This window comes from Drosophila elegans, unplaced genomic scaffold (genome assembly GCF_018152505.1).
Source record: "Drosophila elegans isolate 14027-0461.03 unplaced genomic scaffold, ASM1815250v1 contig_476, whole genome shotgun sequence".
Taxonomy (NCBI): domain Eukaryota; kingdom Metazoa; phylum Arthropoda; class Insecta; order Diptera; family Drosophilidae; genus Drosophila; species Drosophila elegans.
In genome coordinates this window covers 7,480,330-7,507,502 of record NW_024545863.1, presented here as the reverse complement: position 1 = coordinate 7,507,502, position 27,173 = coordinate 7,480,330, and the positions used below count along the sequence as shown (strand labels likewise).

Sequence of the window (27,173 nt, the reverse complement as noted above, 5' to 3'; positions counted from 1 at the left end):
TATCATCTTATTAATCAGTAGAGTGAATCCCGAAATTTAGTTTGACTTCACCCAAATGAGCTCACATTGCGTATGCGTAATTTGTATACCCCATACTCTCAGAGTTTAATTGTGTATTGCATTTGTTAAAAATTATGTAACAGGTAGAGGAAATTATTTATATTTTTTATCAGGATAAATAGCCGAATCGATCTAGCCATGTCCGCCTGTCCATATGAACGTCGATATCTCTAAAACTATATAAGCTAATGATTTGGGATTTAGATGCTAGTTATGCCTATAGCGTTCCATTTTGTTTATGATTAAAATGAAAAAATACCTACACGGTTTTTAATGGTTTTAAAAATACTATCTAGCATCTACAGCTATAAGTGCTGAGACACCCTATGATATGACATACTTAGCCTAGCTTAAGTAAATATCTAAAAAGCTTGAGAAAAGATACCTAATTATGATTCTTAATTAAACGTTATAAGATATTTTTTATGAATTCAAAGTAGTTTTGCTTTAATTGACAATCTAACGATTACAAAAAAGTCTTAAATAATTATTAACAACCGAACCTTCTTTCCCAATTGCAGCAGGTGGAATTGTGTTTCAAGACGGGCGAAATCATACTCGTTTATGGTGATATGGATGAAGACGGTTTCTACATGGGCGAGCTGGACGGCGTGCGCGGCCTGGTGCCGTCAAACTTTTTGGCGGACGCACCCGACCAGTACAACAACCAGATGGGTCCAGGCGGAGTGGCCGGCCGCGGCGGGCTGAGCCAGAGGGGCAGGGGTCAGGGGCCAGGAGCGAGGGGTCCGCCGCCCCCGCCACGAGACAACATGATGCCCGGAATGGGCGGTCGCGGCCAGCCGGGCAAAAGTAAGTAGGCTTTGTGCAGACCGAAATGCCAGTGGACTTTCGCATTTTACGTTTTCGTTCTCTTGAGTTCTTTTTTGTTTGAATTGAATACGAATTAACCAGTGATCAGTAATCAGTGATACTGAAAACCGATTCGAAAAACTATTACGGGCTTACATGAGTTTCTTTTTCACGTTTTCGGTTCCTTTTCGGTTGATTCGTTTTCAAAAAACTTGAAAGCCAATACTACAAAATAATACAAAACATGTACTTTAATCTCGAAAGCACTTTATAAGATGATGAATAACTATGCAGGTTCTTCCAGACTACATAAACAATTCCACCAGCGGGATAATATATACTATACTATAGCAATCCATTTCTGTTCCGATACCCCAATGTTTGTTTTGTTTTCGTTTATGTTTACCAAACGATATATATTACAAATCAGCGAACACAGAGAATATTTTCACTCCTTCTCTCTTTCTGTCTTAACTCTCTATCGCAAAAATTTCAAGTGAAACAAAACAGTTACAAATTGAAAACAAATTCTAATTTTGAACGCCGCTAATTTGATTTTCATTACGATTCCGAGCGATCTTTTGTACAACTTTTTTCTCCCAAATTTGTTCTAAATATTTAATGCGATTTTTGTTAATGTACAAATTAAATAATTTTCAGCACCAATCAGTTCGATCTTTCCAACTTTATATAAATAAATATTTTCTTCTTGTTTTTTACGATTTTTGTTTGGATTCCAATGATATATTTCTAATCCAATAAAAATATACAATAGATAGTTGTTGTTCTTGTTGTTGTACACACACAATATAACATATTTCCCCCAGTATATGCATACCCGTTGATCAATCATCTAACATCCCAAAGTGATGATATCTTTTGAAGATATCGTGGCCATAACATCATGCTCATTTCATATACCGCCCTACCTTTGTATATAACTCTTCACTTAGCTTCCTTTAACTTGTTCTGTACCAATGTTCTGTTTAATTTTCTACTTAATTTTGGTATCCTGTCTCTCTCTCTCTTGTATTGCGTGCCTTTTTCTATACGTGTAACATTATAGATGGTCTCTTGCATGATATTCAACTAAAAAACATTTGAAAATAGTTCGATTTTTTTGGTTCACTTGATTTCATTTGGTTTTTAGTATTGAAGCAATGGTTTGCCTTAACGATACGAATTACTTGCACCTGATTGCCGAATGAATTGATATTGACTGCCTAGTTGATCACCACCGTGCCATAGTTCACAAGCCAAATCTGAATGTGCCTTGAACCGAAGAAGAAGTAGTGCTAATGTGAAAAGTCACCCAGAATGCCTTGATTCACTGATGGTCACTGATGGAGTCGAAGCCAGAGATTAGTGGTGGCCAGTGGCAGGACATATCCGATCGAAGTAGGGAACTACGAGTACAGCAGTATGGTACTTATGAACCTCTTGAGTCCCGGATACCCGAATCCCCCATATATCCCCTATAACGTTCAACGAGTACGAGTATCTGCTTTTCGAATCAAATATTTCTTTTAGCGTTGTTTCCTCTCGTTGATTTTGGATTTTCTGTTTGTTTTTCGTTGACTTCTTTCCTTCTGGTTTTCTGAATGTTGGTCTTGTTTGTTTGCCAATTAGCTTCTTCGATATATATTTGATATATGTTCATTTTTGTTCAAGATATAACAACAAAAACAACAACAGCATCAGCAAGGGCTCCAAGCACCAAATCCAAAATATATTAATTCTTAAATAAATACGAGCAGTGTTTTGTATTTAATGTACATTTTATATTGTAAAATACTTAACTTAACTTTTAACTACTTATTTCCATATAACTACTTATATCAAACGTCATATGTATAAGCCGATTAAGTGCCCGTCCAAATGCTATATAACCTCTATATATATATATATATATATAAAATACTTTGTAAACTGCATACAAAAACTTGAGCAAATGCAACCAAAGAACCGAAATCTGAATATAATTCAGAAACTCCATGAAGCCCCCAATCGGGGGAAAAATAGGGCTATATAAGAAGGTAATATTTAATACAGTTTTAATCTACTTACGTCTGGACCAATAATCACAATCAAATCAAATGCTACCATTTAACTAAACTCTCTATCTCTCTCACTTTTTTTAATCCGATTCGATCTGATTCCTTTTGGCGCCTTTTCCTCTCGTTTCAATTATGTCTTTGCGCAAATCAAATTTAAACAGAACATTTTCAATAAGCCCGTACTAAATTTGGAAGTGATGTGAGACCCTTGGGTCTATGGACTAGTTTTATTTAACCCTTTTATTTTGAGTTGTCCATTGATTTGTTCGTGAACTGCGGTGAATTATATAGAACAACGATTATTTGATTAACCCCACCCGTGCGAAGATGAGTAAATATATATCCATTCTTTCCAATCAACATTAATCACAGTTTTCGAACAGGCAGCTCCGAACTATCTGAAGATAAAACGCGACTAAATTCAATAATTCAATTGGTTTTGATTTGTTTTCGATGCCTAAGTTTGACCTAAGTTTAAATTACGATCTTTTTCGTTTTGACTACTACAACTTCTTTCAAATAATTTTTTGTAATGGTCTGCTGTGGTAAATGTGAAGTCTTTATGTTATATTCGTTGCTATAGATGCTCGCCCTGCTTCCCCTACACTGTTAGACAACACGGGCCATCCTGCCCCCGATCACCAAACGCAGGTAAATACTCTTTCTCTTTTGTTTCCTTTTGTTTTGATATATCGAACGTATGAAAAAAAAAGAAAAGATATACAATATTTTCATTTGTTTGTTTGTGAAAATAAGTGCTAAAGCTAATCTAAAAAAAAAAAGAGTTAAGAATACGCCAAATGTTACCACAACTGTTCACCTAATACCTAAAAAAAGATGCAACCTACTACTACTACCATATTATTATTGCTACAACAGTTACAACTACAACAACAGTTACCCATTCCTATACCTCTACCTCTAACTGTACCTTTACCTGTACCTATGCCTTCACTTACTATCTCTGTCACTCATTACTTTTCGGTTCCGATTCTCGGGCAAGCCAAAAAACAAATTAGTAAGCCCCGGAAACAACGTATTATCCCGACACTCAGACAAAAGAGGGACACGTCATCTCTTTCCTATGACATACTGCTATCGCTTTCCTGCACACGCGCCAGCTGTGTTGTGCGGACTCTTTCACACTCGCCATTTCTAGACTCGATCGTCCATTGTTCCGTCCTCTTTTCTCTTTCTATGTCTATAGCTACTACCTATCTCACTATGTCTATTTGTATCCCCATTCAAAAACTGATTCAAACGCTTACAGTACAGTACATGAAAATTCCAATTAACGATACCAATCAACCGATTTATATATACCTATATATATATATATATATTTATATCGTACATATGTATAGCTAGCAACATGTTTATCTTGTAGTTAACATCCAAAGACAATAACGACATTATAAATACAAACATTAAAACGAATAAGCAACAGGCTCGTCCGTGTAAAAATATATCCCAAGATCGTTGAGCATTCATAGCCTGCAAATACCGCACTTCACGTTGGTGTTATTATTGAAAAGAAACTCAGAATAAAGCTAAACAAACAGATCGTGTATATGTGTATAGACTGTATATAAAATCTGTCAAGGATCTTTAACAAATATCAGCAACAATTTCCACAGCAACAATCATTCAAATCGTTTTCTCTTAAGTTTTTTATTCACTTGTTTTACATACATTTCAAATATCATTTGTTCAACTCAATATTTCACTGCTTCTTCATTTATGTTAAGATTTTTTTTGGTTTTTTGTTCAATACCTTCTCAGCTTACAGACTTCCTAATCTTTTCAGCAAATAAATAAAGCCTCAAAAAGTGGCAGAATAGGTTCACTCTGAGCTAATGAGAGGGTGATTTAGAAACTGCATTAAAAGACTGCATTACAAATTGTTTTTTCTTACAGTTATAAAAACATGATCATAAACACAATTGGATGAGCCACATATCTTAACATATGTGAAATGTATAAATGCTTTAAGCAGCATTATTTTTTGCGGGATGGCATTTGAATTCGAATTGTGCTAGATATACTTGCTTTAAAATTAGCTTGGAGAGCACCCAAAGTCAATTCCGGAAAATGTGATAATAATCAAAAAAAAAAATGTGTACAAATCTATTCACACAGTATCCGAACCTCGTTATCTCAGAATCTCCAAATACCAGATACCATATGCCAGATACAAAATACACACTCAAGTAAACGTCTTGCTGATAAAACGTGATACATACACACCCATAAATATATATATATATATATCTATATATGAAAAATTTTTTGTTTTCTTACTGGTATACGCTACTAATTATATTAATTAATTGCTACTACTACTATATGGAATATTGGATGTAATGTGTACAAATTTCTATGTGATTCACTGTATGTGTAATTCCTTGAGTTTTTGGTTTCGTCAGTTGCGTTTTAGTTCTTTTCCCCGCCTAGGTTGAATCCCAACTGTATTTGCTTTAAATTACTATCAACATTTCCCTCATATGATTTCCTCTGGCTCACCTTCGTCAACTATGATTTTCTGAATAGATTTGCATTTAGCTTTTGCTTTAAACAATGATCAAACACCTATGACAATATAGGCAAATAATGACTCAAAAGAACAAATTTATTTTGGTTTGTTTAGTTCATCAACACGAACTCATACCGGATGATAACAAACCGCTGAATATTTATGATTTCAATGATTGCCTAGACACCCTCACAAAACAAGCCCTCCGACATGTCAGCCCACTTTTAAGTCAGGCGATGTCCATGTCACTCCTAATCAAGGTAGTGTAAATAAATAGAGCTTTAGAACTATAGAAGTCCGATCCACAACGGGGACATCGAGAGTGCTCCGGCACTGTCTGAAATCTGTTGTCAGAATGCGTATCTTAAAAGTTTTTTAAACATTTTTTTTCTTTTTGCCATGCAAGTTCTTTTGTTGTCCTTTGGCCTTAGGCCCTTTGAATTTTCAGTTGACAACTATTGAGAAACGTTGCTAGTTCTACATATTTTTTTGTTTTGTTTTAATCAACGGATGTGTATAAAAATCAAATCACGTAATGCTACTGTTACTCATTTAAATTGAGGCCTGAAATCAAGCCTCCTGCTTCCCCCGCTCCCACGGAGCTGGCGGGACTTGGAGTCCATTGATTGGGTCCACTCTGAACACTAAGTTTCATCTAGCGAGGATCCCCCAGAGGGTCCGGTTCGGTTTTTGACTAGCCTCTTTCCGTAGTTAACGAACGTAGCTGCCATTACTACTAACACACAACCAATCCATCTCAAGTGACTCGGCGGCAAATGCTCGAGGATCTCGCTAAACTAACCAAACTATCCCCGGCTAACTTACTTGAGAGGGCGTCGAAAGACTTCCATGAAAATATTAAGAAACCCCCATAAATATACGTACCATATATATACTTAACAATTAGTTTGCCATTCGTTTAATGCGCCCACTGCCTGATTGGAAGCCCAACTAACATGTGTTTTGTGGTCCTTGGACCAACGCCACCTTGCAGGGGATGATCGGTCGCGTTGGTAATGTCGGCCTGCAGCAGCAACAGCAGCAGCAGCAGCAACTTCAACAGCAGCAGCAGCAGCAACAGTACGGTCAGCAACAGACGCAGATGGGACAGCAGCAGCAGCAACAACAGCAAATGGGACAACCTGGAATGATGGGTCAGCAGATGGGACAGATGGGGCAGATGGGCCAAATGGGTCAGATGGGCCAGATGGGTCAGATGGGTCAGATGGGCCAGCAGCAGCAACAGCAACCGCCGGTGACGACACAGGCGCCGACGGGCGGCCTCTTCTCCGGCGCGACTAGCCTGCTCTCTGGTGCTACCTCGGCTGCCACCGGTGGTCTATTTGGGTCGAAGCAACCGCCCAAGACGGATCCAATGCAACCACCCGGCGGTGTGCAGCCAGCGCAGCAACAAGCAAACGCCTTCGGTGCCCAACAGCCCGGAATGGGCATGCAGCAGGGGATGCAACCCGGCATGCAACCCGGAATGCAGCCCGGAATGCAGCCCGGCATGCAGTCCGGCATGCAACCCGGAATGCAACCCGGCATGCAACCCGGAATGCAACCCGGCATGCAGCAGCAGCAGCAGCCACAACAAGTGCCACCGCAAGCCCAGGCTCCGCCTCAAGGACCGGGCGCCGGATTGCTGGGCGGGCTCAAGGGCATCGCGGCAGCGGCGCCCGGCGGCGACGTCCTATCGAAAGGCAAAGATCTCTTCGGAAAATTCGGGTTCGGCTTTGGCAAATAACCCCGGTCATTCTATAGGGTCCTGTTATATTATTCGTAGATTAGACTTATTATTACTATTATGATTATGATTATTGCTATTGATTACGATTACTAAGCTAATATATATGAAGAAAGAAACACTGACGAGGAGTAGGCAAGCAGACAAACCAATGCTAAAGTTAAAACCCATACCCGGTCCGCTGTAGGCCAATGCATATGTTGTTGTTGATATGATATGATATGACTAATAGTACTAATGGTAATATTTTTTATTAATTAAATTGATAGAAATATTATGAGTGACCGACAGACAACAGCAGCATCGGCCGCACAGTCGGGACAGAAACAAAGCCACAGGCCCAAATAAATTTTTGTAAAATTATTTAACAAATTGCCTGCCGGTTTAGGTGACTGCAACTCGATAAAGATTCCACTTACCCACTAAAGGAAAAGCTCTATAATACAAGGCCAGGTGGATTCTCCACCTGCAGCCACACCTACATCCATACACACAGATGCAATACACACTCACATAGATACGGAACACACACATATATTATACAGATACAAATACAAAAATACATATACAAATACAAGGAAAGGAGGAGAAATATATTATATACATACATTATATTTACAATTATTTGTTAACGCACATTGTTAAATTTGCTACTGTTGCTGACCAGTTTATAAATAAAAACCAAAAGAGGAGGAGAAGAAAAAGAAGATAAAGCAAACACATAAGGTAAACTAAACCGAACATAAACATAAACATACATATATTATATGTATATATTTAAAGTATATTGAAAACTAAATTACATTTATAAATCAAAACACAAACGAATGTTGAGCAATGTCAGACAAGCGGAAAGACGCCGAACAAAAAACAAAAATGCATACATTAAATTAAATAAATAAATCGATATGGTACATATTTACATATATTCGCATATACTAAATACGATTTCGCATTCAAGCCAACCTCCAATCGGGCGCATTTCCAAGACCTTCCAAGACCTTGACTTCCAGTCCAGCACAAGAAGAGAACTTTCCCCTCGTTTCCAACCAAGTGATGGTTCCAGCCAAATCCCAAATCCCAAGTCCCGAAACACCCAAAACCCAACACCTATGAACCCCAATTCCAGCCTTCGACTGCTCGACTTAAACATCTATTCTACGCCCCACTTCTTTCAGTGTTTGATGTCCATAGAAGCCATATGCGATAAATATCAGTGTAACTTAAAGCAAACCAAAGACCAAGAGAGATCCACTCCTACATACATACATATATGGGATACCCAATGGCAAATACAAATATAATGTACTAAGCACAAGATCGTAGCGTTAGACCCAGGAGACATGTTCACTAAATTCAGCCAGAAGACCCTTTCCCACTTACTTTATCAACTTAGGGGCGGCTTACACTTGCCACTACTTTCCATCGCTGTCTACCCCACACCTATCAAAATACACCCTTTCGATCGTTATTTTAATACTACCTAATACCGATAGTTAGTTACTTGCATACGCCGCATACGACTACTTCTGTTTCCCTCTTTCGGGGAACTTTGCTTTTATCCGGTTCGAGAAAAGAAAGTACTAAGCTGTTTCCTAATGTTTGAAAATTGCTTTGACTCAGCCTTCATACACTCAGCATACACAAACAAATACATCGCGTACCTCTTGCTTTACGAAAATACAAACATTCAAGAAATGGAAAGTATAAAGATAAACAAATAAAATATATTAATGACAAAATTTATCAAAACCAAAACAAATATATTAAACAAGGCATATTTAAAGAGCGCATAGAGTTGCATATGTACATGTGCTTGGCCGGCAAAAGAAATAATTGTGAGCAAATGATTACTTTAGACACACACTTACCACACAGAACACATGGAAACACTGTAAATTGTAAACTGGCAAATAGTAGGCGGGCAGACATATATGTTAGGTATCGGAAATAGCCCGGAATGTTGAAGGGGATGGACCCAGAAGGACTTACTGAAACCGAAATCGAAACAAGCGTTAACTTTTCCCACGTAAATGATTTAAATCTTACAATCAAGTCACTGTATTAGTCAGCCACATCGGATAGACAATTACAATCTACAAGCCTAACTTCGGCGTCCACCGAAGCCGGAAAGCCGCCGCATCCGGAACAAATATCGCATCCGGAATGCGGGGGCGGACCGGAAACACACAGATACAGACAGAAGGACACACAGACACACTCTATAATCATTTACTAGACACATATACAACTATACAACAGTTTATTTCCTCGGAAACAAAGCGATCAATATAGAATAAATGAAAACGTAAATTCCCATTAAACACACTGGCAAAAAAACAATGATAATGGCAAAGTGTACTATGCAATATGAAATGGATAAACAAAACAAATGAAAACAAACTAAATTGTTATACTGTATTATTATACTTTTTCTATAAATTATAATTTCCTTATTGAACGACAAAAAAGCGAAAAAATAATAATTAAACAACAATTTCAAAAAAAACAACCGGCATTTCAATTGATTTAATGAGGCGTCAATTGAGTTTTCAGCGCAGTTCCATGGCATTACTCATACGACACGTATGCCAGACTATATATCTGAATGTCGCGGCACGAGGCGTGCTTTATGGTCTTTTTGGAGCACCTGTTTATCTCCGCTTGCAGAATACTTTCGTCTGGGCTATCATGTGATATATTTGTAGAAGAGAACTATATTTTAATAATGCATATAAGTATATACAAACACGCTAACTAAACATATAAATCTAAGTAGTTAACTAACTGGTGCCGCTGTCAAGTTGTGCAAGTTGCGTGTGAACGTCAAGCGGTAGTAGATCCGGAGATAATTCCTATGACGTCCGACATAACCGGATCAAACAGACTGGAACGGAGGGCTGACATCAGATAGGAATGCTTACAGCTTGGCCTCCAGCAGAGGCGCCTCCTTTTCCGCCTGCAGGTGGCCGGAAAGCTGGCTGTCCTCCTGGCAGAAGCGCACATTGCTCATCACCGGCAGCATCTGCTGCACCTTCAGGCTCATGTTCTGCAGGATCAGCAGGACATCGTGGGTGGCCATCTCCTTGGCCACTGAAATCAGCATCTCGCTGAAGGTGGCATCGAACTGCATGAAGCGTGCGCTATCGAGAACCACTGGGAAATCGTTGTGGTACAGGCTACAGGCGCCCCTAAGCTCAGATCGCAGAGCATCCACGCCGGTGTAGTACACATCCGACTGGGGCACCACGTGGACATAGTACGTGGATTCATGCTGCGGGAAAGATTCACATAATTATTTAAAATGGTTTTGTTTTGTGCTGATAACCTTACCTGCTTCAAAGTGACCTCAAATTTGGGGTTACCCAGGCGAAGCAGAATAAACACCATGCTTAGTAAAATTCCAAAGAGCAGGCCCAACTCCACGCCAGCCACCAAACAGATGATGAAGCTGCCCACCCAGCTGAAGAAGTCCTTCTTGTTGGTCTGCCACAGCTCCTTAACCGGAGCAAGATCAATCTGTTTAAAAGAAAATCAGATACAAAACTAGAGATTGGTTTTGCAAGTTTGAAAAATTTGGTCCTTAAAATAATTTAAAATTAAGTGCTCATTTTATAATCTAGAGTTTTTCAAGTTTAGAAAAATATAGTTGTAATTGTCATAAACTTTAAGGACAAATATTGTACCTCAATTATCTATACTCTAGATCTATTTGTTTTTATAAGTGCAGTACCCACCATGAAGATGACCGCTGCTATAAGGACGGCGGACAGCGAAGCTTTGGGAATGTACTGGAAGTAGGGGGTCAGGATGCTGAGTGCAGAGAGCACTATCAATCCCGTGTAGATGCCGGCCATGGGCGTTCGAACTCCGGATGCTTGACTCACAGCTGAGCGGGTGAAAGCCCCGCAGGTGGGCATGGCACTGAAGAAGGAACCGGCTATGTTGCACAGGCCCAGGGTCAGCATTTCCTGCGAGGCATCCAGATTGCCGTCCTTAACTGAAACAAATCAAAACACGCAAAAATAGAGGCAAACTCATAGGAACACCCCGATATTACGCATACGCACCGAAGGCCTTGGCAATGGCCACATTGGCGAGTACTGCCACAATTGGCACCACAACGATTCCGCTGCCCAGTTCGTGCAGGATATCCGTGAAAACATAGGTGCGGTTCTGGTATTCGAAGGCAAAGGGCGGCAACTTGACCGTGGGCATGGCCGAGGAAACCTTTGCGGAAAGGGCAAAGGGCACCGCCTCAATTGAGCTCTTCTTCACCCAGATAAACACAATCAGTCCGGTGGTGAAGACAACCAGAGCATTGCGCGATATGCTGATGTACCACAGGATCTTCTTCAGACGGCGCGTGACTGGCGTGTCTATCTTGAAATTCACCTGCGATAGAAGCTGAACAAGAAAAGGATCACTCAAATTAGTCAGTTAATCGTTGTCTTAACCATCAAAATTATATTTAAAGTAAGAGTATTTTAAAGAACTTTGAATAGGAAAAATAAAAAAAAATAAAATAAAAAAAAATACAGTAGCAAGCAAATTGTTTTGTATTTTGAATTAATAAACTTATTATTAATTTATTCTTTCATCATTCTAATCCAATTAAAAGTGTTTATATTTTGATAAAACTTTATGATTTTTGTTATACTTTTTACTTACCCTTAAGAGAAGCAGGACCACCATGCAGGATATTCCCATGGCCGCATCCGTTGGGCGGATGTTAGTGAAAAAGTCTCCAAACGAGGGGAAACCCTTCAGGCGAACCCCCAGAAGATTCTTTATCTGGGCGAAAACCACGATCACTGCTGTGCCCGAGGTGAACGCCTTCGTCACCGGAGCCGGAATGAAGCTCACGATGAATCCCAACTGGAACACTCCCATGGCCAGTTCCACCAAGCCGGCGAGGAAGGCCAGAACTATGACCACCTGCACCGGCTTGTCCGCGCAGAATTGCAGGGTGAGAATGGCCATCAGGCTGGTGGGTCCGATGGACACCTGTGGTATCGTGCCGAAAAACACGTAGATGATGGATCCAATGAAGGCGGAGTACAGACCGTACTCGGAGGAGAGACCGGCCAGGGCGGCATAGGCGATGCTCTGCGGAATAATGGTCAGACCCAAGGTGATGCCGGCAATCAAGTCCGCAAAGGCCTGCTCCCGATCGTAGCTGGTGATCCAGCTGAGGAAGAAGATGCGGCGCACCAGCCAGTGGGCCTCCTTCGGCTTGGAGTACTTGCTGGCCACATCCAAGTCGACGGTGTGAGCCTGGCTGTAGAAGTCCTCGTCATTTTGAGCCGTGTACTTCTCCTTCTCCTCGCAGCTGGCTGAAATCGAGACGAAAAAGCGATTCTTAGTGGGCCTTGGAGTCGGAAATAACTAAGTCGCAGCTCCTACGATCGTAAATGGTGGCCACTGTGGCCTGGGGTTGCTCGGCAACTTCTCCATTCCGGCGATTTCGACCACTTCTGCCCTTGGGCCACAAGCCGAACGTGTGCTTTCGCGGCCAACGCATTGTGTACTGATTTTCGGTTTCTGTTTCAGTTTCGCCAATGGCCAGGTACAATCGCTCTGCTAGCCGAAATTGTTTGATTTTGTCTGGGGGATTTTTTTTAGCATTTTAATAATAAAAACGAACAGTCCGGCTTGTTCGCTGCCGAGCTCAGCCGCCAGCACAGCGAAAAAAAGCGCAAAACTTTAATTGTGTGAATTCGTTATTAAGCACATATGTTTGTTTGCGTACTCTCGCTCTGACTGTGTCCGGTAATTTGTTTAAATATCTGAGATTCTTAGCTGTTATTGAGGGGGAACTATTGGAGAGTCATATACACTCATATCATATCATTGTAGAGCTCTATATGTATGTGCCGAGCTCTAAAACCTGTTATATCTTCCTCAATCGCTCTTTATATAAATCCCATTTAAAATCAATTTGTTACCCACTTTTTTATATAGTTATCAAAAGAAAGTCCGAGTGGAGTCAAAATAAAATAAGTGATTAGGGTTTTTAGTTAAAATTCACGGGAAGTTAATCGAAAAATTAGCACATTGAGTGCTACTCATATCGAAAACAAATCCGGATAGGTACAAGTGCGTATTGGGTCCAGACGGAGACTGTTAGTCATCTCTCTGCCTATAGATCTAAGTTAATAGTACAAGTCATTGATCATAGGTGCTACCTTTCACACGAATTGCAAATTTTAGTGTCTTACTTATCAATGTCGTTGTCGTATGCATGTTATTAATAGATTTTCTATTTCTAAACAACATTCATTTTTAGTTATAGAGTAAAAGCAATTATAGTATTTTTTATCAAAGGTTTTGAAAAGGAATAGCATACTTTTGGTTTAACTTATCAATGCTATTGTTAACAATAATTTATTAAAAATAATAATTAATTAGTAAATTAATAATAATAATTTATATTTCTAAGCAACTAGCAATTTTAGTTATAGATTTAAATTATTTTATACATTTTCTATATATAATATTACATTTATTATGTTATTTTCTTCTTTCATCAAAGGCTTACTATTTTTTCTTAAGGTTTTCTATGTGCAAAATATGTATCTATTTTTTTACTTACTTCCCTTCTAAACTCAATTTAATTTGTAATACTACTTCTTTAAATAGAGTCTGCTTAAATATAATATTCTCTAAATTAATCTTTTCGAGTTATTTCTTCATTTTGTTTTGTCGGCAAAAGTTAATATTTGTGGTTGACGGTTGGGCAAGTTAAATATTTTTATACACAAGTGTTATCGGTCATGATGGGCGAAAACAGAAGCACCAAATGAATGCTAATTTGTAACAATAGGCCAAAATTTTTAACAGCTTACGTCGAGCATATTTCCAGCTGTTGTTCGCTGCTAATTAAAGCGGTAGATCGGCGGGTGGCATATATGACGGTTGTAAAATCGGCGAAGTAGTGTAAATGGAACGATTATAAAGTGATCACGAGATGAACCAATGAATCACTGAATTTTCAAGGAATTTGCACTAAAATGGTGACAGGTAACTGTAGTAATTGTTAAAATGTCTAGTCCTCCATAAATTGTTATATAAATTCCACATTTCACAAAAAACGATGGCCATGAGTAGCCAAGTATTATCCTTACCATCAAATGATAGTTTCTTTACAATTGACATGTTTCACGTATCCACATAAGCCTTTAAGTTACTAGCTGAAGGACATTCGGGAGCACTGATGATACTGATTATCCTATACCCTTGAGTGAGCCAAGTGCACCGCTCCGCAATCTAATGAAAACTGCCGAATAGGCGAATTTTTGAATGATAAATAAGTGGGCTCGGGCAGATTTTTCTGATAAACACGAAAAATGAAAAGAGTCAAGAAAAAGGCGACAAACAGTCCGCTTTTATTTTCAGCTCGAGATCAGCACAACAATGGCATACTTAACGCGCATTCGGCAGGCGGATGGGCGAGCAAACATTGCGGCGGGTTGGGCGGCTGGAGGATCCGTCGGCTGGAGCACAAACGAATATATAACTGGAAATGTCAACGGCACCGGTGACAGAAACTACCGCGATATCGCTATCAACTCCCCGTACTCCAAGTGCGCAGTGGCACAGGGGGAATCATCCCAATGGACTCGAAGTAATTTTCCACCTTTGGCTGCCGGCCAAGTGGCATTCCGAGCATCTCAATTGATAAATGATGGACCAATATTTGGATAAAGACTTAGACAGATCAAATGATCTTCAGTAAATCAGCCAATTACCTATCTTATCTTAAGCAGCGACACCTTGTGACAGTTACTCCAAAGGGTTATTTTTAACGTTTACATATATATGTTATATTAGAAAATCACAATAATCAAAGAACGCCTGATTTCTAGATAGAAAGGAAATTTGTTAAATTACTTAATACATATGTTATAATTATCATAATCCTTCAAAAATAAGCAAAAAAAATTACGAACACTTACAAAGTTATATTAATCTTTGGTATACATAAATATCTAATATACATATAATCTAAATGATTATTGATTTTTAAAGATTAAATATGATCGGAAATTAATAAGGATAGACTTAAAAATTACCATGCATACTTTTAAAGTACCCACCATAAAAAATATCAAAATGGAAACCAATTTATACATTTTTTTAAGTTATTGTACTTATAAGACTCAGATGTTGATCATATCTTAGCCGCGAAATTTCAGAAGGTGTTAACTATTCTATCAGGCGTTACAGAGACCCTCTACTTGGCGTGTGGGCCTGGCAGATAAACGGCTTCTTTATATGACATGGTCGGCTGTAAACGAGATTGTATCGTTATTAGTTTATCTGATACGGGAGCTCGGGTACTACTACCTTATAAAAGAGCACATAAGCTGGAAAAGAGTGGATTTACTGTCTGACTTTGAAATGATTAAGCTGCCACCAGCTTTCTCGGAAAAGGAGTTCCTCTACGACCAAGGTCGATAGGTGTCTGGCGCTTATCTGGACAGATGGTAAATATGCGGATGTTTTTTACCTTATGTGAGACACCGAAGATAGCGAGGGTTATTAATAGGTCCGCCCATATTTGTGAACTAGATCCAAGGCAAATATTTGGGTGATCGCGCAGTTTAATAACAAAACAAAATGCGTAATCTAAGCAATAGTTCAAAATTCGCGCTCACCAGCACTGCCCAACACTGTTTTAAGTGTGCCTTAGAACCAAATTAATCGATAGACAATTGGCAGGCTCCGCGATATCGAGTGTGGGTGCGATAGCTATTCGATACCGAACTCTGTGGCTGCACACACGCACCCCTGTTCTAATTGAAGTTAATAAATTAACTAAATAGTTTTTGACCGAAACAAAATTCACCGTTCACCACCCCCGCCGCGCAGTTAGTCGGCCGTTTCGCAGTGTTTTCCGTTTTTCGTTTGCCAACAAATACGCCGTCGAGCGCTAGGGATGTGCAAAAAAAATATCGACAGCGGACAGCAGCAACTCGTCAAGCAACCTTGCTCGTTATCGCTACAGTACGCAGGGAAAAAATAAAATTAGCAACAAAAGCATATTTAGCAGCCAAGTATCAGTGCTAAACGCCGCCGAAATAGTATATTTTGGCTAGACCACGCCTCGCCCGCCCATTCGCGACCATCGGAGGAGGATCGTTCGATCGGAAAGTCGGTAAATCGGGATAATTAGCCCAGGCAGGGAAAAGAAAACGCCAGGTTTCGACTGCCACTTCTTCGCTACTCCTGGTACTGGTACTGGGACTGGTACTACTGCCTCCTGGCAATTGGCAATCGGCATTCGACGATCCAATCCCATATCCCATCCAATCGACGACATGAACAACAATAGCAAGCGGAAAACCCGACCCACTGGCGGTGGCGGAGGTGCCAGCGGCGGCATCGCCAGGTAAGAAGAAGCACCAGCTGCACTGGCGAAAAAGAGACAGGGACGTCGATTGGCAGGGGGCGTCGGGGCGCATCGGGCGAAAGGGGCCACCAACGCACACCACTGCATTTTGGGGCTGGTTTGCTTTTGCCATTGCTTTTGCTTTTGCCGTCGCAGTTTGCAGTTCGCCGTTCGCCGTTGCCGTTGCCCTGACAAATTGAAAACCCGCGACATCCAAAAGCGCCACAAAGAGCTCTTTTCTCTCCCGGTCCGGTTGACTAAAAAAAGAAAAAGAAAAAATTATAAAGGTGAAAGCGCGTCTCGTGTCGTTTATTTTTCTTTCTGCTTAGCCACTGCAGCATCTCGTGGAATACCATTCTTAAATTTTTTTTTGGAATGCAAATGGCGCTTATATAATAGGCCATCGCGTGCCCCTGTGTGTGTGAGTGTGTGTGTTCTCAGCATCGAACTTTTTATGCTTTGTTTACATTTCCCTTTCACAACGGTAAATGCGAGTAGAGAACATAATTTGTTTAAAGGTTTCCGTTTTGTCGCACCAATGTGTCGAATATCGCCACCCCCTTTGCCAGGGGCATGCCAACCCCAATCCCCTCACCCCCCACTGGCCCCCATCCGCCCCCTCCCCTGCTCGCTCCCCTTGCTGCTGCGCCCTTAAAATGTTCAATTGAAATATGACTGCAGCGCACACATCCACAAACACAAACACACATCAACATCCCCATCCGCATTTGTACACAGTGCGGTGCATAAGTATCGGCACGTTGGCCAGTTTTTTGTATCATTATCTGGGCGAAAGAACCATCCAACGGACATAAAATAGTGCTTGATGGAAAAGGTTACCCAAATAGAATAATCATTTAGCAATTTAAAACACGGTTCAGTCAGTTCTTTTCGGTTGTTTACAAAATCTCTTTAAATGATGAAGTAGAGATTAGAAACACACATATGTATGTAGGTAGGTTTAATCTATTTTAGAAGTATCTGCAGAAATGGAAATTGTTGATAACTCGACGTGACAATTTGAAATTGAAACCATTGTTAATTCAAAAATCTAAAAACAGGGATAACCCAGTGTTATTATTAATATCATGAGTCCGTCGCCTTCTTGGAAGATTAGCATTAAGATATCAACATAAATATTTTACATTTTTAAGAGAATATATGAATTTCTTCATTTCAAAGATTCTTAAAAAATCAATTATTATTGGGGTAAATACACAAAATTCCCAAATATGATATTATTGTTTTCAAGTAGCATTGATGGGCCACTGTAGTGCCATTTAGTGCTGCTTTATCAGACGAGTCTCGCTCGTCGAGTCATACTTTTGCCCAAAACTGTGCGAATTTCGCGTTCATTATTCATTATTCACTGTGCAGCAACACGAACTCAAGCTGGTTGGCACAGTGGTGCTTCTCTCTGCGATTCAGGCCCACTGTGCGGCAACCAATGCCCATGATAGTGATGCACGCACACTCGCTCACGTAGCGCACTACATTTTTTACTCTCGTTGCTTGCCTTTTTTCGAATGCATTTTCTTGCATTGTCAGCATTTTGCAGCTTTCTGATTGCCGCTCGCCGTTTTCAGTTTTTAGTTTTCAGTTGCTGTGACGTGCGGCGACTGCGCTAAGTTTCGTTTCGTTCTTTGGCACACTTCGAACCCCCCTGGCCGCCCGCCGAAACCCCCGAAAGCCCCAAAAGCCCTCAGTGGGGGTTTGAAATTTGGGTCACTTTACAATTTGCTGGCCGAGCGATACACCACCTCGCTCTTGTTTTCCGCTCGACGTCTATGCATATTTATTCGCCGCTCGGCCATGCACACTTGCATTTTAAGTTTGCCTCCGTCGCAGCCTATTTCCCGGATCCTCGTTCCCCAATCTGCCTTGCCAGCACCTCACCTCACGCATGATTCACTCTTGAGCGCATTCAATCATTTGTTTTCATTCACGAAAATGTGCACAGTGCACGCTCCGTGAATCAGCTACTGCTTGAACCCCCCTCTAGCCCCTCTCCGTTTGGTTCCGCTCCGCCCCTGCTTCCATCCCCACACCCACACCCACCGCGGGTTCATTGTGCGTTGCGTTGCGCATTTCACGGTCGTCGATCCTGTCCGCACGCAACCAATGCCAAAACACCCCCCGAAAAGCACAGAGGACGGCGTCCACGGAATGAGTTCGGTTCGGGTTGCGACAGCGACAAAGCCGGTCAAAGAGGTTTCATTTGGCTGATTACTTTCGCGGAACGCATATCGATAGCACTTGAAAATCATTAGGAAGTAGTTTAAAGCGGTATCATAATAAAAACTCACTATTATAAATATTGGTAAATATTTTTTCGTAGAAACCATCATACTCTTGCCTGATTTCAAATTGATTGTATTAACTGTATTTCAAATTTTAAAACATAGTTTTTCATAATAGCTTTGAACAGTGGCACGCAACTTAAATCATAAATTAATTGCTTGGTGATTCCCCTATAGTCTTTGTTTGAAACAAAAAATGATATCTTAATGCTGGTACTGAACAAGTGACTCCAACTTCAGCAAGGTGATTCCCCAATGTGTCTTTGTCTGATCTGAACAGTCAAATAGTGTCTCTTGGTTGTACTAAAAAATGTGAGCTAAAATGCACAAATGCGGGGATGCGGGGGTCATTTCAAAGTTTGCAACGAATCGATATCGCCACCTTGCCTGAACGCCATCGAATTTCCAATTTCAGTCAGTCCCCAGCCATCAAACCGCAACGCTAACGTCTAGTTTAACTCGTGTGGTGAACGCTTCTCCTGTTTTCCCTCCTTTTCGCAGATACAACTCGAACGACAACAGCCTGAGGCCCGCTAACAACAAGGCAGGTGCAGGAGGCGGGAACGGAGGCGGATCAGTGCGTCCGTTGGCGCAGGGCGTCTACAACAACACGTTTTTCATGCACTCGGCCACGGCGCTGGTGGGCAGCGTGGTAGAGGTGCGCCTGCGGTCGGGCAACATCTACGAGGGCGTTTTCCGCACATTCTCGGGCAACTTTGACATCGCACTGGAGCTACCGGCGTGCATTAAGTCCAAGAATTTGCCGGAGGAGGGCAAGGTGCCAAATCACATTATATTCCCGGCCGAAACTGTGGTGACCATCGTGGCCAAGGACTTTGACTCGCAATACGCCACCGCTGGCGCTTTTCAGACGGATGGCGCTATCTCTGACAAGTGCAACGGTGAGATCCATTTGAATATATATGTGTACTCAATATCTTAACTTAGCAAACACTATTTTGCAGGTGCGCGTCTGGACGAGAAGGAGCTTGAACCGTGGGACTCTGGCGCCAATGGCGACATTGACATAGAACTGGATAATGCCGCCAACGGCTGGGACCCCAACGAGATGTTCCGCAAAAACGAGAACACGTTTGGCGTGACCTCCACATTTGATGACTCTTTGGCCTCGTACACGGTGCCGCTGGACAAGGGTGACTCCCTGGAGTTCAAAGAGGCCGAGGCCAAGGCCGAGAAGCTGGCCGCCGAGATCGAGAACAATCCGACGTGCCGCGACCGTCTGGATCTGGAGAACGGCGACGAGGAGGCTCTCTTCGCGGCCGTGGAGCGTCCGTCGGCGGAGCAGGAGCAACGCGGCGATCGTGGTGACCGCGAACGCAACGACCGCGAAAGGGAGCGCGAGGAGCGGGACAGGGACCGTGACCGCGATCGTGGCAACAAGCCGCGCGGCACCGCCGACTTCCAGCTGCGGGAAACCATGAGCAGCGACCGCTACATCACCAAGCAGACGCGCAGCATCACCGGACCGCAGCTATCGCATGTTGGCATGTCCTCGCAGGGCAGCGGCCGTGACCGCGACACTCGCGGTGATGGCAACCTGATGATGCAGGGCGGCGGCATGGGCGCCGGGGCGGGCCAAGGCGGCTCCACGCAGTCCACGGCAGCACTCATGCTGGCCGGTGGCCTGAAGGGCGCGGGTCCGGCCCCGTCCGCCAACGCGGCTGCGGACACGTCCAGCAAGTATGGCGGCGGTTCGATGGTGAAGCGCAAGACAGTGCCCCAGGGCGGCAAGGTGATGCGCAACAATGTGCCTACCGGTGGCAGCAACGTGCCCGTGTCCCAGGGCGGCAACGGCAACTCCGTGGGCCAGAGCAAGGGCGGCTACCAGCCGTCGATGGGCATGCCGGGTCAGTACTCGTACCAGGGTAACTCGCAGATCATGCATGGGTAAGTGCGACGACAAGCGATTCAGTCATTCTGCCAAGCACTGACTTCTTCCGTATTTCCGCAGCTCTTCTCAGTACCGCAACCAATCTCACATGAGCGGCTCCAAGCTAAATGGCGATGCGAACGCCAACGCTAACAAGCCGCTGCCCCAGCGCCAGCTGCGCCAGTACCAGGGCTCGCAGAGCAACTCGTCGCTCAATTACGGCGGTGAGCCCCAGTCTCTGGGCAAGCCCATACACGGCTCCCATGGAGGTCATCCCGGGCAGAACAGCAACTCGCCGCCGCTGCAAACGGGCGTGCCCCAGCAGCAGCAGCAGCAGCAGCAGCAGCAGCAGCAACAGCCGCCGCCGCAGCAACAGCAGCAGCAGCATCAGAATTTGCAGTCACAGGGGCAGAACACGCAACCGACGCGCCAAGTGCGAACGCGCGATAACCAGATGCAGGAGCTGCGACAATTTGGCCAGGACTTTCAACTGGCTCCCAGCAACAATTCACCGCCCCAGCAGCAACAACAACAGCCGCAGCAGCAGCAGCAGCAGCAGCAAGTACAGCAACAGCAGCAACAGCAGCAGCAACAGCGTGCACTGCAGCAATCTGCCTCGCCGCCGCAGCAGCAACAGCCGCAACAGCAACACGTTGTCTTGCTGCCGCCGACGCACTTGCAACCGGCGCACCTCTCTCAGCCACACTATGTGCCTCAGCAGCAGCCTCAACAGGCGCCGCCACCCCAGCAGCAACATGTGCCGCTCCACTTGCAACAGAAGGCCCAGCAGCAACAGCAACAGCAGTTGGTGGAGACTCAGCATCAGCATGTGCCGAAGCAGCACCAGTCGCAGCCACAAGTGCAGCAACCGCCGCCACAGCTGATCCAGGATCCGTCACAACAGCCGTTGCCCATGTACCATGCAATGCCGCCACCGCAGACCTCGCCGGTGGTGATTACTTCGCCGGTTCTGATGGAGCAGCCGCCGCCGCCACAGCCCATGCCGGTGGTGCAGCAGCAACAGCCTCAGCAGCTGGTTACGCCCAAGCCGGAAGTCTCGCCGGCACCGAGCAGCAACACGACAACGCCCACTGGCATAGCCAGTACGCCCACAACCGGGGTGATTGCAGGCGCCGGATCCGAGAAGTCCACTCCGGCAGCTCCCAGTGCGACGAGCAGTTCCACAGCGGTGGCTGCTGGCACAGTCGCCGCTGCCGGAGGTGCCAGCGGAACCACGCCAGTGGTGAAGAAGCCACATGTGCTCAACCCGTCTGCCAAGCCGTTCACGCCCCGCGGGCCCAGCACCCCGAATCCATCGCGCCCCCACACCCCGCAGACGCCTGTGCCCATTTATACGACCACAGGAGGACATGTGCCGGCCCCGGCGACCAACCAGCAGATCTACATGGTGCAGCCGCAGCACCCATTCCCGCCTCCCACACATCCGCAGGCCGGACAGCCACCGCGCCTACGCCGTGGTAACTACGGTACGTAATTATATGATCTTTTTTTATTGGAGTAAGAATTTATTCCTCCAAATAATTCTGATTCGTCAGTGTATTCAAAATTTATTATTTAAATTTTATTTTATATATTTATATAAAGCTAGCTTTAGGTTTTAAACTAAAAGCGAACTGTTAACTAAGAGCATCCTTATAAATCAAAAGTTCAATTTTGGAATAGACTAAGTCTATAACTAAGATTTATACACATAAATCCATTTTAAGGATTTGGCAAATGAATTGCTGTACAGTTTAGTTATTATAAATTAAAACTGGCTGCACTTTTTTTTTTATTTATTTTAAATGGGATCATTAAATTGGCTTAGATTTGAAAAATATTGATGCAGATAAATTTAAAATTAAACCACATAATTTAAGTGATTAAAACCCATTAGAGAATAGTCTTACAAAATTAAATATTCAAAAATCACATAAAATTAAAACCCTATGCAAATTGTTTTTAAATTATTCCACACGATATAAAAAATGATCATTAAAACAGCTGAGAATTATTAAAAATTATTAAAAAAGATAAATTCAAAATTAAACTTTTAAAGATATAACATGCTGTATGTATTGAAGATTAAATTAGTTTTATTTCTTAATTTTTAAATCACCTATAAAATTAAATAACCAAAAAATGACTGATAACTAAAACCCAAAATTGTAATGCAGGTTATTTGGAAATAAGTCCACACAATTTTAAAGGTATACTAGACATGTTTGTGATAATTATTACAATTTCTTATCCGATCTCCCGCAGCTCCAATGGCCGCGTCGCAGATGCACGTTTCGGCCACTACGGCCACAGGAGCGCCCCTGATGGCCACCGGACCGATACCGCAGTTCATCCAGTACGGCCCTCCACCGCACCAGCAACAATTCCAATCGCATACGTATGCGCCGATGCAGATGCGTGTGTACCAGGACCAGCCGCAGCAGCTGCAGTTCATGCCGCAGACGCCGCAGTCGACCACGCCGTCGCCGGGCCAGCCGCACCAGCAGTTCCATCCGCCGCCACAGCCCTCCCCCGCCGGCGGGGGACCCCAGCCGGCGTACACGCCGCCGGCGCAGGCGGCCACCTTCCAGCTGATGTGCTTGCACCCCCAGTCGCTCTTAGCCAATCACTATTTCCAGCCGCCGACGCCGCAGCATCCGCAGCAGAATCAACAGCAGTATCAGATCGTGATGCAGCAGCATCAACCGCAGTGAGAAACCGCCAGCTGGGCAATGGAGCAAGGGAAGCTGGCAAGCTGGAAGGCGAGGGGAGACGGACAGGAAGACGGAGGCTCCTCCGGCTTGGTAATGTCGCCTTAGCGAATGGGAGCCATACGGGCAGCCGTCATTAAGCAACAGTTACACACACAGACTCAACACACACAACATGAAGCACTCACCACACCCGCATCCGCATCCAAGTCCGCACCAGCATTCGCATCAACCTCGAGTAAACGCGCGGCTTTCTTTGTCGCTCCAAGCGATTTTCGCCCCACAATTCACACAAGCCACACATCCACCCACATCCTTATGCCATGTGCACGAGCGGCTCATCCTGTAGCACATCTCTCACAGTCCGAAAACACCAACAACAACTAGGAAATTATAAAATACAATTAAAACAAAAGGAAACTAGTAAATTTTTTGAAATTGCAAGACTTCTACAGCGCACGGAAGCCAAACACAACAACAGCATGAAACAAACAATCACTAATACAAAAACCAAAACGTATGAAAAAAAACAAAGGAGAGAAACAAAAAATTTAGAAAGCTAAAAGCAACAGTCGAATCAATTATAATACGAGAACAATGAGCGTTTGTAAGGAGCGTTTCCTGCCCCGCACAAGTCCTGTAAGCCGAGGCGAAAATTTCAAAATTGATTGGCTACCAAATTGATACAATCACATTGTAAACCGAAAAGCAAATGAAGTAGAATCAAAAACTTAAGAAGAAAAGCTAAAAGTCGAGTTAAGATAAGAGCGAAATTTTGTAAAATTGTTTTAAACATATTTCTTTGATGTACTTCTGCGCTCCAGCTATCTATAGTTTTATCCGCTTTGGCAATCGACCGGCACACCCCGACAGGCACACACGCCCAGCCCTGCACACACAACACACACGCCCACCCAAACACAAACCCTAGAAGCAAAGCGGCAGCGACAGACACCAAAAACCCAAGTCATCATTCCAAGATAGTTTTTCCACCGGTGCAAGGAAAGGGCCAAGCTTCATACAGCATTCCGATTGTTGAGTTACTTTAGCATATAATGTGCAATCGGTTCGGGAAGAGTTGCCCGAGGCCAAAAGCTGGATGGACGTGAATGCCCTTTGCTTGCCCTGAGGGAAATGAAAAACGAATGTGAGTTTTTAGAGCGCTTCAAATTTATTCTTTTCAAAATTCGGTAAAACTAATTAATTTTATTTAAATTGAATTTTGTTTTCACTTCTCCGCCTTTGTTACACTTCTTTCGTTAGCATTTACCAGAAATGTTTGACATCGCTTTAATTTATTGTTTTGATGTTTCTCGAAGAAATTTCCTTGCTATCCTTACAATCTAAAGTTAATGTAAGAGCAAGAGCTTGAGCCAGGCTTCCTTTGGGTTTTAGTGCCTTCGTTGTCCCTAAATTAAAGAAAATTAACGAAAAGCAATCCGTATTATTAATTTGCCCGTCAAAAATCAGTTCGATTATATTTCGTACGATCTAGAAGCATCTGTTGTGGTCTGTTTTGTTTTGTAAACCTTCAAGTTTCCTTAAATGAAAAAAAAATATAAAAATAACAATTATTATAAATTTAAATAAAAACAAAAACTAAAAAAAAAAAAAAAAAAAAACATCTAAAACTTGTGTGTATCCTTATTATCACTGATTTTCAGATGGTTCTTGGGCGTTGACGTCTGGTTGATGTGAAACGAACTTCCCTAAATGTTGAGATTTCTTTACCCAAACTCGTCAAAATGGCTGTGATATGATTGCGAATACATAAGGTCACAAGCATTTTAACGACATGGTATAAGAAAGATGCGAAGCAAGCGCTTATAAAAACTGATTTATGTCTATCCAGTTGCTGAAATTCGCACGAAACTCATCAAAATGGCTGTGATATGAGTAGATAGTGGGAACATTTCACAACCCTTTGAGGAGTTACGTAAGAATTATATGTCGGATCACGAACACTTGTTGGTTGAGCTTTTATCTCGTTATACGGTTTACGTGATTTGGCATGGAGAGAGGTCACAGGTCGCAGTTCACCGGTCACAAAAATGCTATCGATGCTCATTGCAATGCCCATCAAAGCTGGCTGTGATACGATTCAAATGCAGAAATATCTTTCTTCAGCCCTTTTTGATGACATTGAAAGTAAGATACGAGGTAACGTCGTCACACACAAACACACACACACAGATACAAGAGGGTATTACTTCAACGTACTCCGATGTATTCACGTAACCGGCGATTACGTAGTGCGTTTAGGGCGTAATAACGCCATGGACATGTCGCTAAGCGCACAACGTAAAGTAACTAACGTAACACATAAGCGGCTTTCGTGTGTGTGTATATGTGTAAGTGAGAGTATCTGTGTGAGTGCTGGTGTGGGTAGGTTGTATCCTGTAGTTTTCCTATTTCCGGCCTCTCGTGTGATTCGTCTGCTGAGTGGGGCGATGGCCGAGGGAACAGGAGCAGAATTCAACTGAGCCAGAGGATTAAATTAGTCTGAAAGTGTGTGTGTGTGTGAGTGGCGCGTGTCCTTTTACGCGCCTTGCGCAGGCTTATTTTTCCCAGTCCTACTTTCTTGCGTTTTATTTTTTCTGTATCCTCCTTTGTTCTGTAGGTTAAGTAGCCGAAATTCCTTGCATGTTGCATACATATATGCATCGCAGGACGAGCCTGCATATGTGTAAGTGCATTTGCATTCCCATTAGTGTGTGTGTACGCCAGCGCCGACGTCGACCACCGCCCTCTGCCGTGGCTTAAACGTCTGCCATCCAGTCTAACTGTGTGTTTCCAGCCGTCTCTATGCCGTCTGGCAGATATAGGTGTGTGTGTGCGTGTGTGTATGAGTGCGGCCGGTTCACCCTTAACATGCCCTTTCCAGGATCAGACGGCGGCAGGAACAACAACCACCACCACTTCACCGCCGAAAAGGACGAATTTTTCGAAATTGAATTTGTGTATGTAGCTGCGGCCCAAGGCACATTCGATTTTAGATACATTTCGAGATATTTAAGGGAAGGACTGTTCTCACCCTATTAATTGCTAGTAAGAATCTTTGGTAATTGAGTTTAAATAAACACTGCGAAAACTACATGACAGTCTTCTATCAAAACAAATCCTAATTAATTTAGAATAATAGGTAATTATAGTTTAATAAAAAAAAAACAAGAAGACGGCATAAAACCAAAAAAAAATAAAATAAAAACTTTTTTTTGCGAAGACTGGAGTCTAATTACAACTCATTTATAATAATAACAAAAAGACATTTTCAATATAGTTTTAAGGGCGTAGTTTTGATATCTAAATAAGCAAAGCTCTTGATATTATACAAAATAAATTAGATAATAAATGGTTCGATTTTGTTTGCTGTGCAGTGTGTTTGCTGGTCGGTTGATTGATTTGTGGCCAGTCTCGGTTTGTTGTTGCCGCTCTTTCGCTGCTTTGGTCCTTTCCTCATTTTCTCCTTCCTGCGTCTTCTGCAGTTTTTGCAGTCGAGTAGTGTAATACACATAAATAAGTATGAAAAGTAAGAGACCATCCCTTATGTTCCTCTCTCCCGCACACGCACACACACCCTAAGCTCTTTCTCTTTTTCCTCTTCCTGTTGGCACTCTTTCTCTATACGCCATCTGCTGTGCCTGTGTGGGTATTACTACTCGTACAACCG

General features: G+C 42.7%; 3 protein-coding genes across 18 annotated transcripts in view; 2 read left to right on the top strand and 1 right to left on the bottom strand.

Annotated features, from left to right (window-relative positions):
- LOC108140546 (RIMS-binding protein 2) overlaps nt 1-9,830 on the top strand; it is a 30,317-nt gene extending 20,487 nt beyond the window's left edge. For 10 of the 13 annotated variants that reach the window (XM_017263387.2, XM_017263392.2, XM_017263385.2 and 7 more), the window contains 3 exons: nt 582-870; nt 3,511-3,578; nt 6,455-9,830. In XM_017263387.2, the coding sequence (XP_017118876.1) occupies nt 582-870; nt 3,511-3,578; nt 6,455-7,207 (1,110 nt within the window). In that variant the 3' untranslated portion in view covers nt 7,208-9,830. The remainder of the gene's footprint in view (nt 1-581; nt 871-3,510; nt 3,579-6,454) is intronic. The other 3 variants (XM_017263395.2, XM_017263394.2, XM_017263393.2) reach the window with 1 other exon arrangement.
- Nucleotides 9,831-9,908: 78 nt separating this feature from the next.
- LOC108140549 (sodium-independent sulfate anion transporter) lies at nt 9,909-14,492 on the bottom strand. Of its 2 annotated transcripts, none has more exons than XM_017263398.2 (6): nt 14,335-14,492; nt 11,879-12,543; nt 11,278-11,614; nt 10,945-11,207; nt 10,541-10,726; nt 9,909-10,481 (listed from the first exon to the last, which is right to left on the bottom strand). In XM_017263398.2, exons 1-6 carry the CDS (start codon nt 14,363-14,365, stop codon nt 10,128-10,130), a joined length of 1,836 nt encoding a protein of 611 aa, XP_017118887.1. In that variant the 5' UTR covers nt 14,366-14,492; the 3' UTR covers nt 9,909-10,127. The 2 variants fall into 2 exon arrangements, with proteins under 2 accessions (XP_017118887.1, XP_017118886.1); XM_017263397.2 differs by lacking the exon at nt 14,335-14,492 and adding an exon at nt 12,614-12,746.
- Nucleotides 14,493-16,001: 1,509 nt separating this feature from the next.
- LOC108140644 (ataxin-2 homolog) lies at nt 16,002-24,003 on the top strand. Of its 3 annotated transcripts, none has more exons than XM_017263566.2 (5): nt 16,002-16,601; nt 19,403-19,803; nt 19,867-20,809; nt 20,874-22,279; nt 23,058-24,003. In XM_017263566.2, exons 1-5 carry the CDS (start codon nt 16,531-16,533, stop codon nt 23,504-23,506), a joined length of 3,270 nt encoding a protein of 1,089 aa, XP_017119055.1. In that variant the 5' UTR covers nt 16,002-16,530; the 3' UTR covers nt 23,507-24,003. The 3 variants fall into 3 exon arrangements, with proteins under 3 accessions (XP_017119055.1, XP_017119056.1, XP_041565220.1); XM_017263567.2 differs by lacking the exon at nt 16,002-16,601 and adding an exon at nt 16,768-16,888; XM_041709286.1 differs by lacking the exon at nt 16,002-16,601 and adding an exon at nt 18,823-18,921.
- The last annotated feature ends 3,170 nt before the right edge of the window (nt 24,004-27,173 follow it).

Coding starts and splice junctions, on each gene's coding strand:
- LOC108140549 (XM_017263397.2), bottom strand. CDS start 12,731: ATGCGTTGGCCGCGAAAGCACACGTTCGGCTTGTGGCCCAAGGGCAGA. Junction 11,615..11,878: donor TGGTCCTGCTTCTCTTAAGG/GTAAGTAAAAAG, acceptor TTTCTTGTTCAG/CTTCTATCGCAGGTGAATTT. Junction 10,482..10,540: donor TTGAGGTCACTTTGAAGCAG/GTAAGGTTATCA, acceptor TCTTTCCCGCAG/CATGAATCCACGTACTATGT.
- LOC108140644 (XM_017263566.2), top strand. CDS start 16,531: ATGAACAACAATAGCAAGCGGAAAACCCGACCCACTGGCGGTGGCGGA. Junction 19,804..19,866: donor TATCTCTGACAAGTGCAACG/GTGAGATCCATT, acceptor ACTATTTTGCAG/GTGCGCGTCTGGACGAGAAG. Junction 20,810..20,873: donor AACTCGCAGATCATGCATGG/GTAAGTGCGACG, acceptor GTATTTCCGCAG/CTCTTCTCAGTACCGCAACC.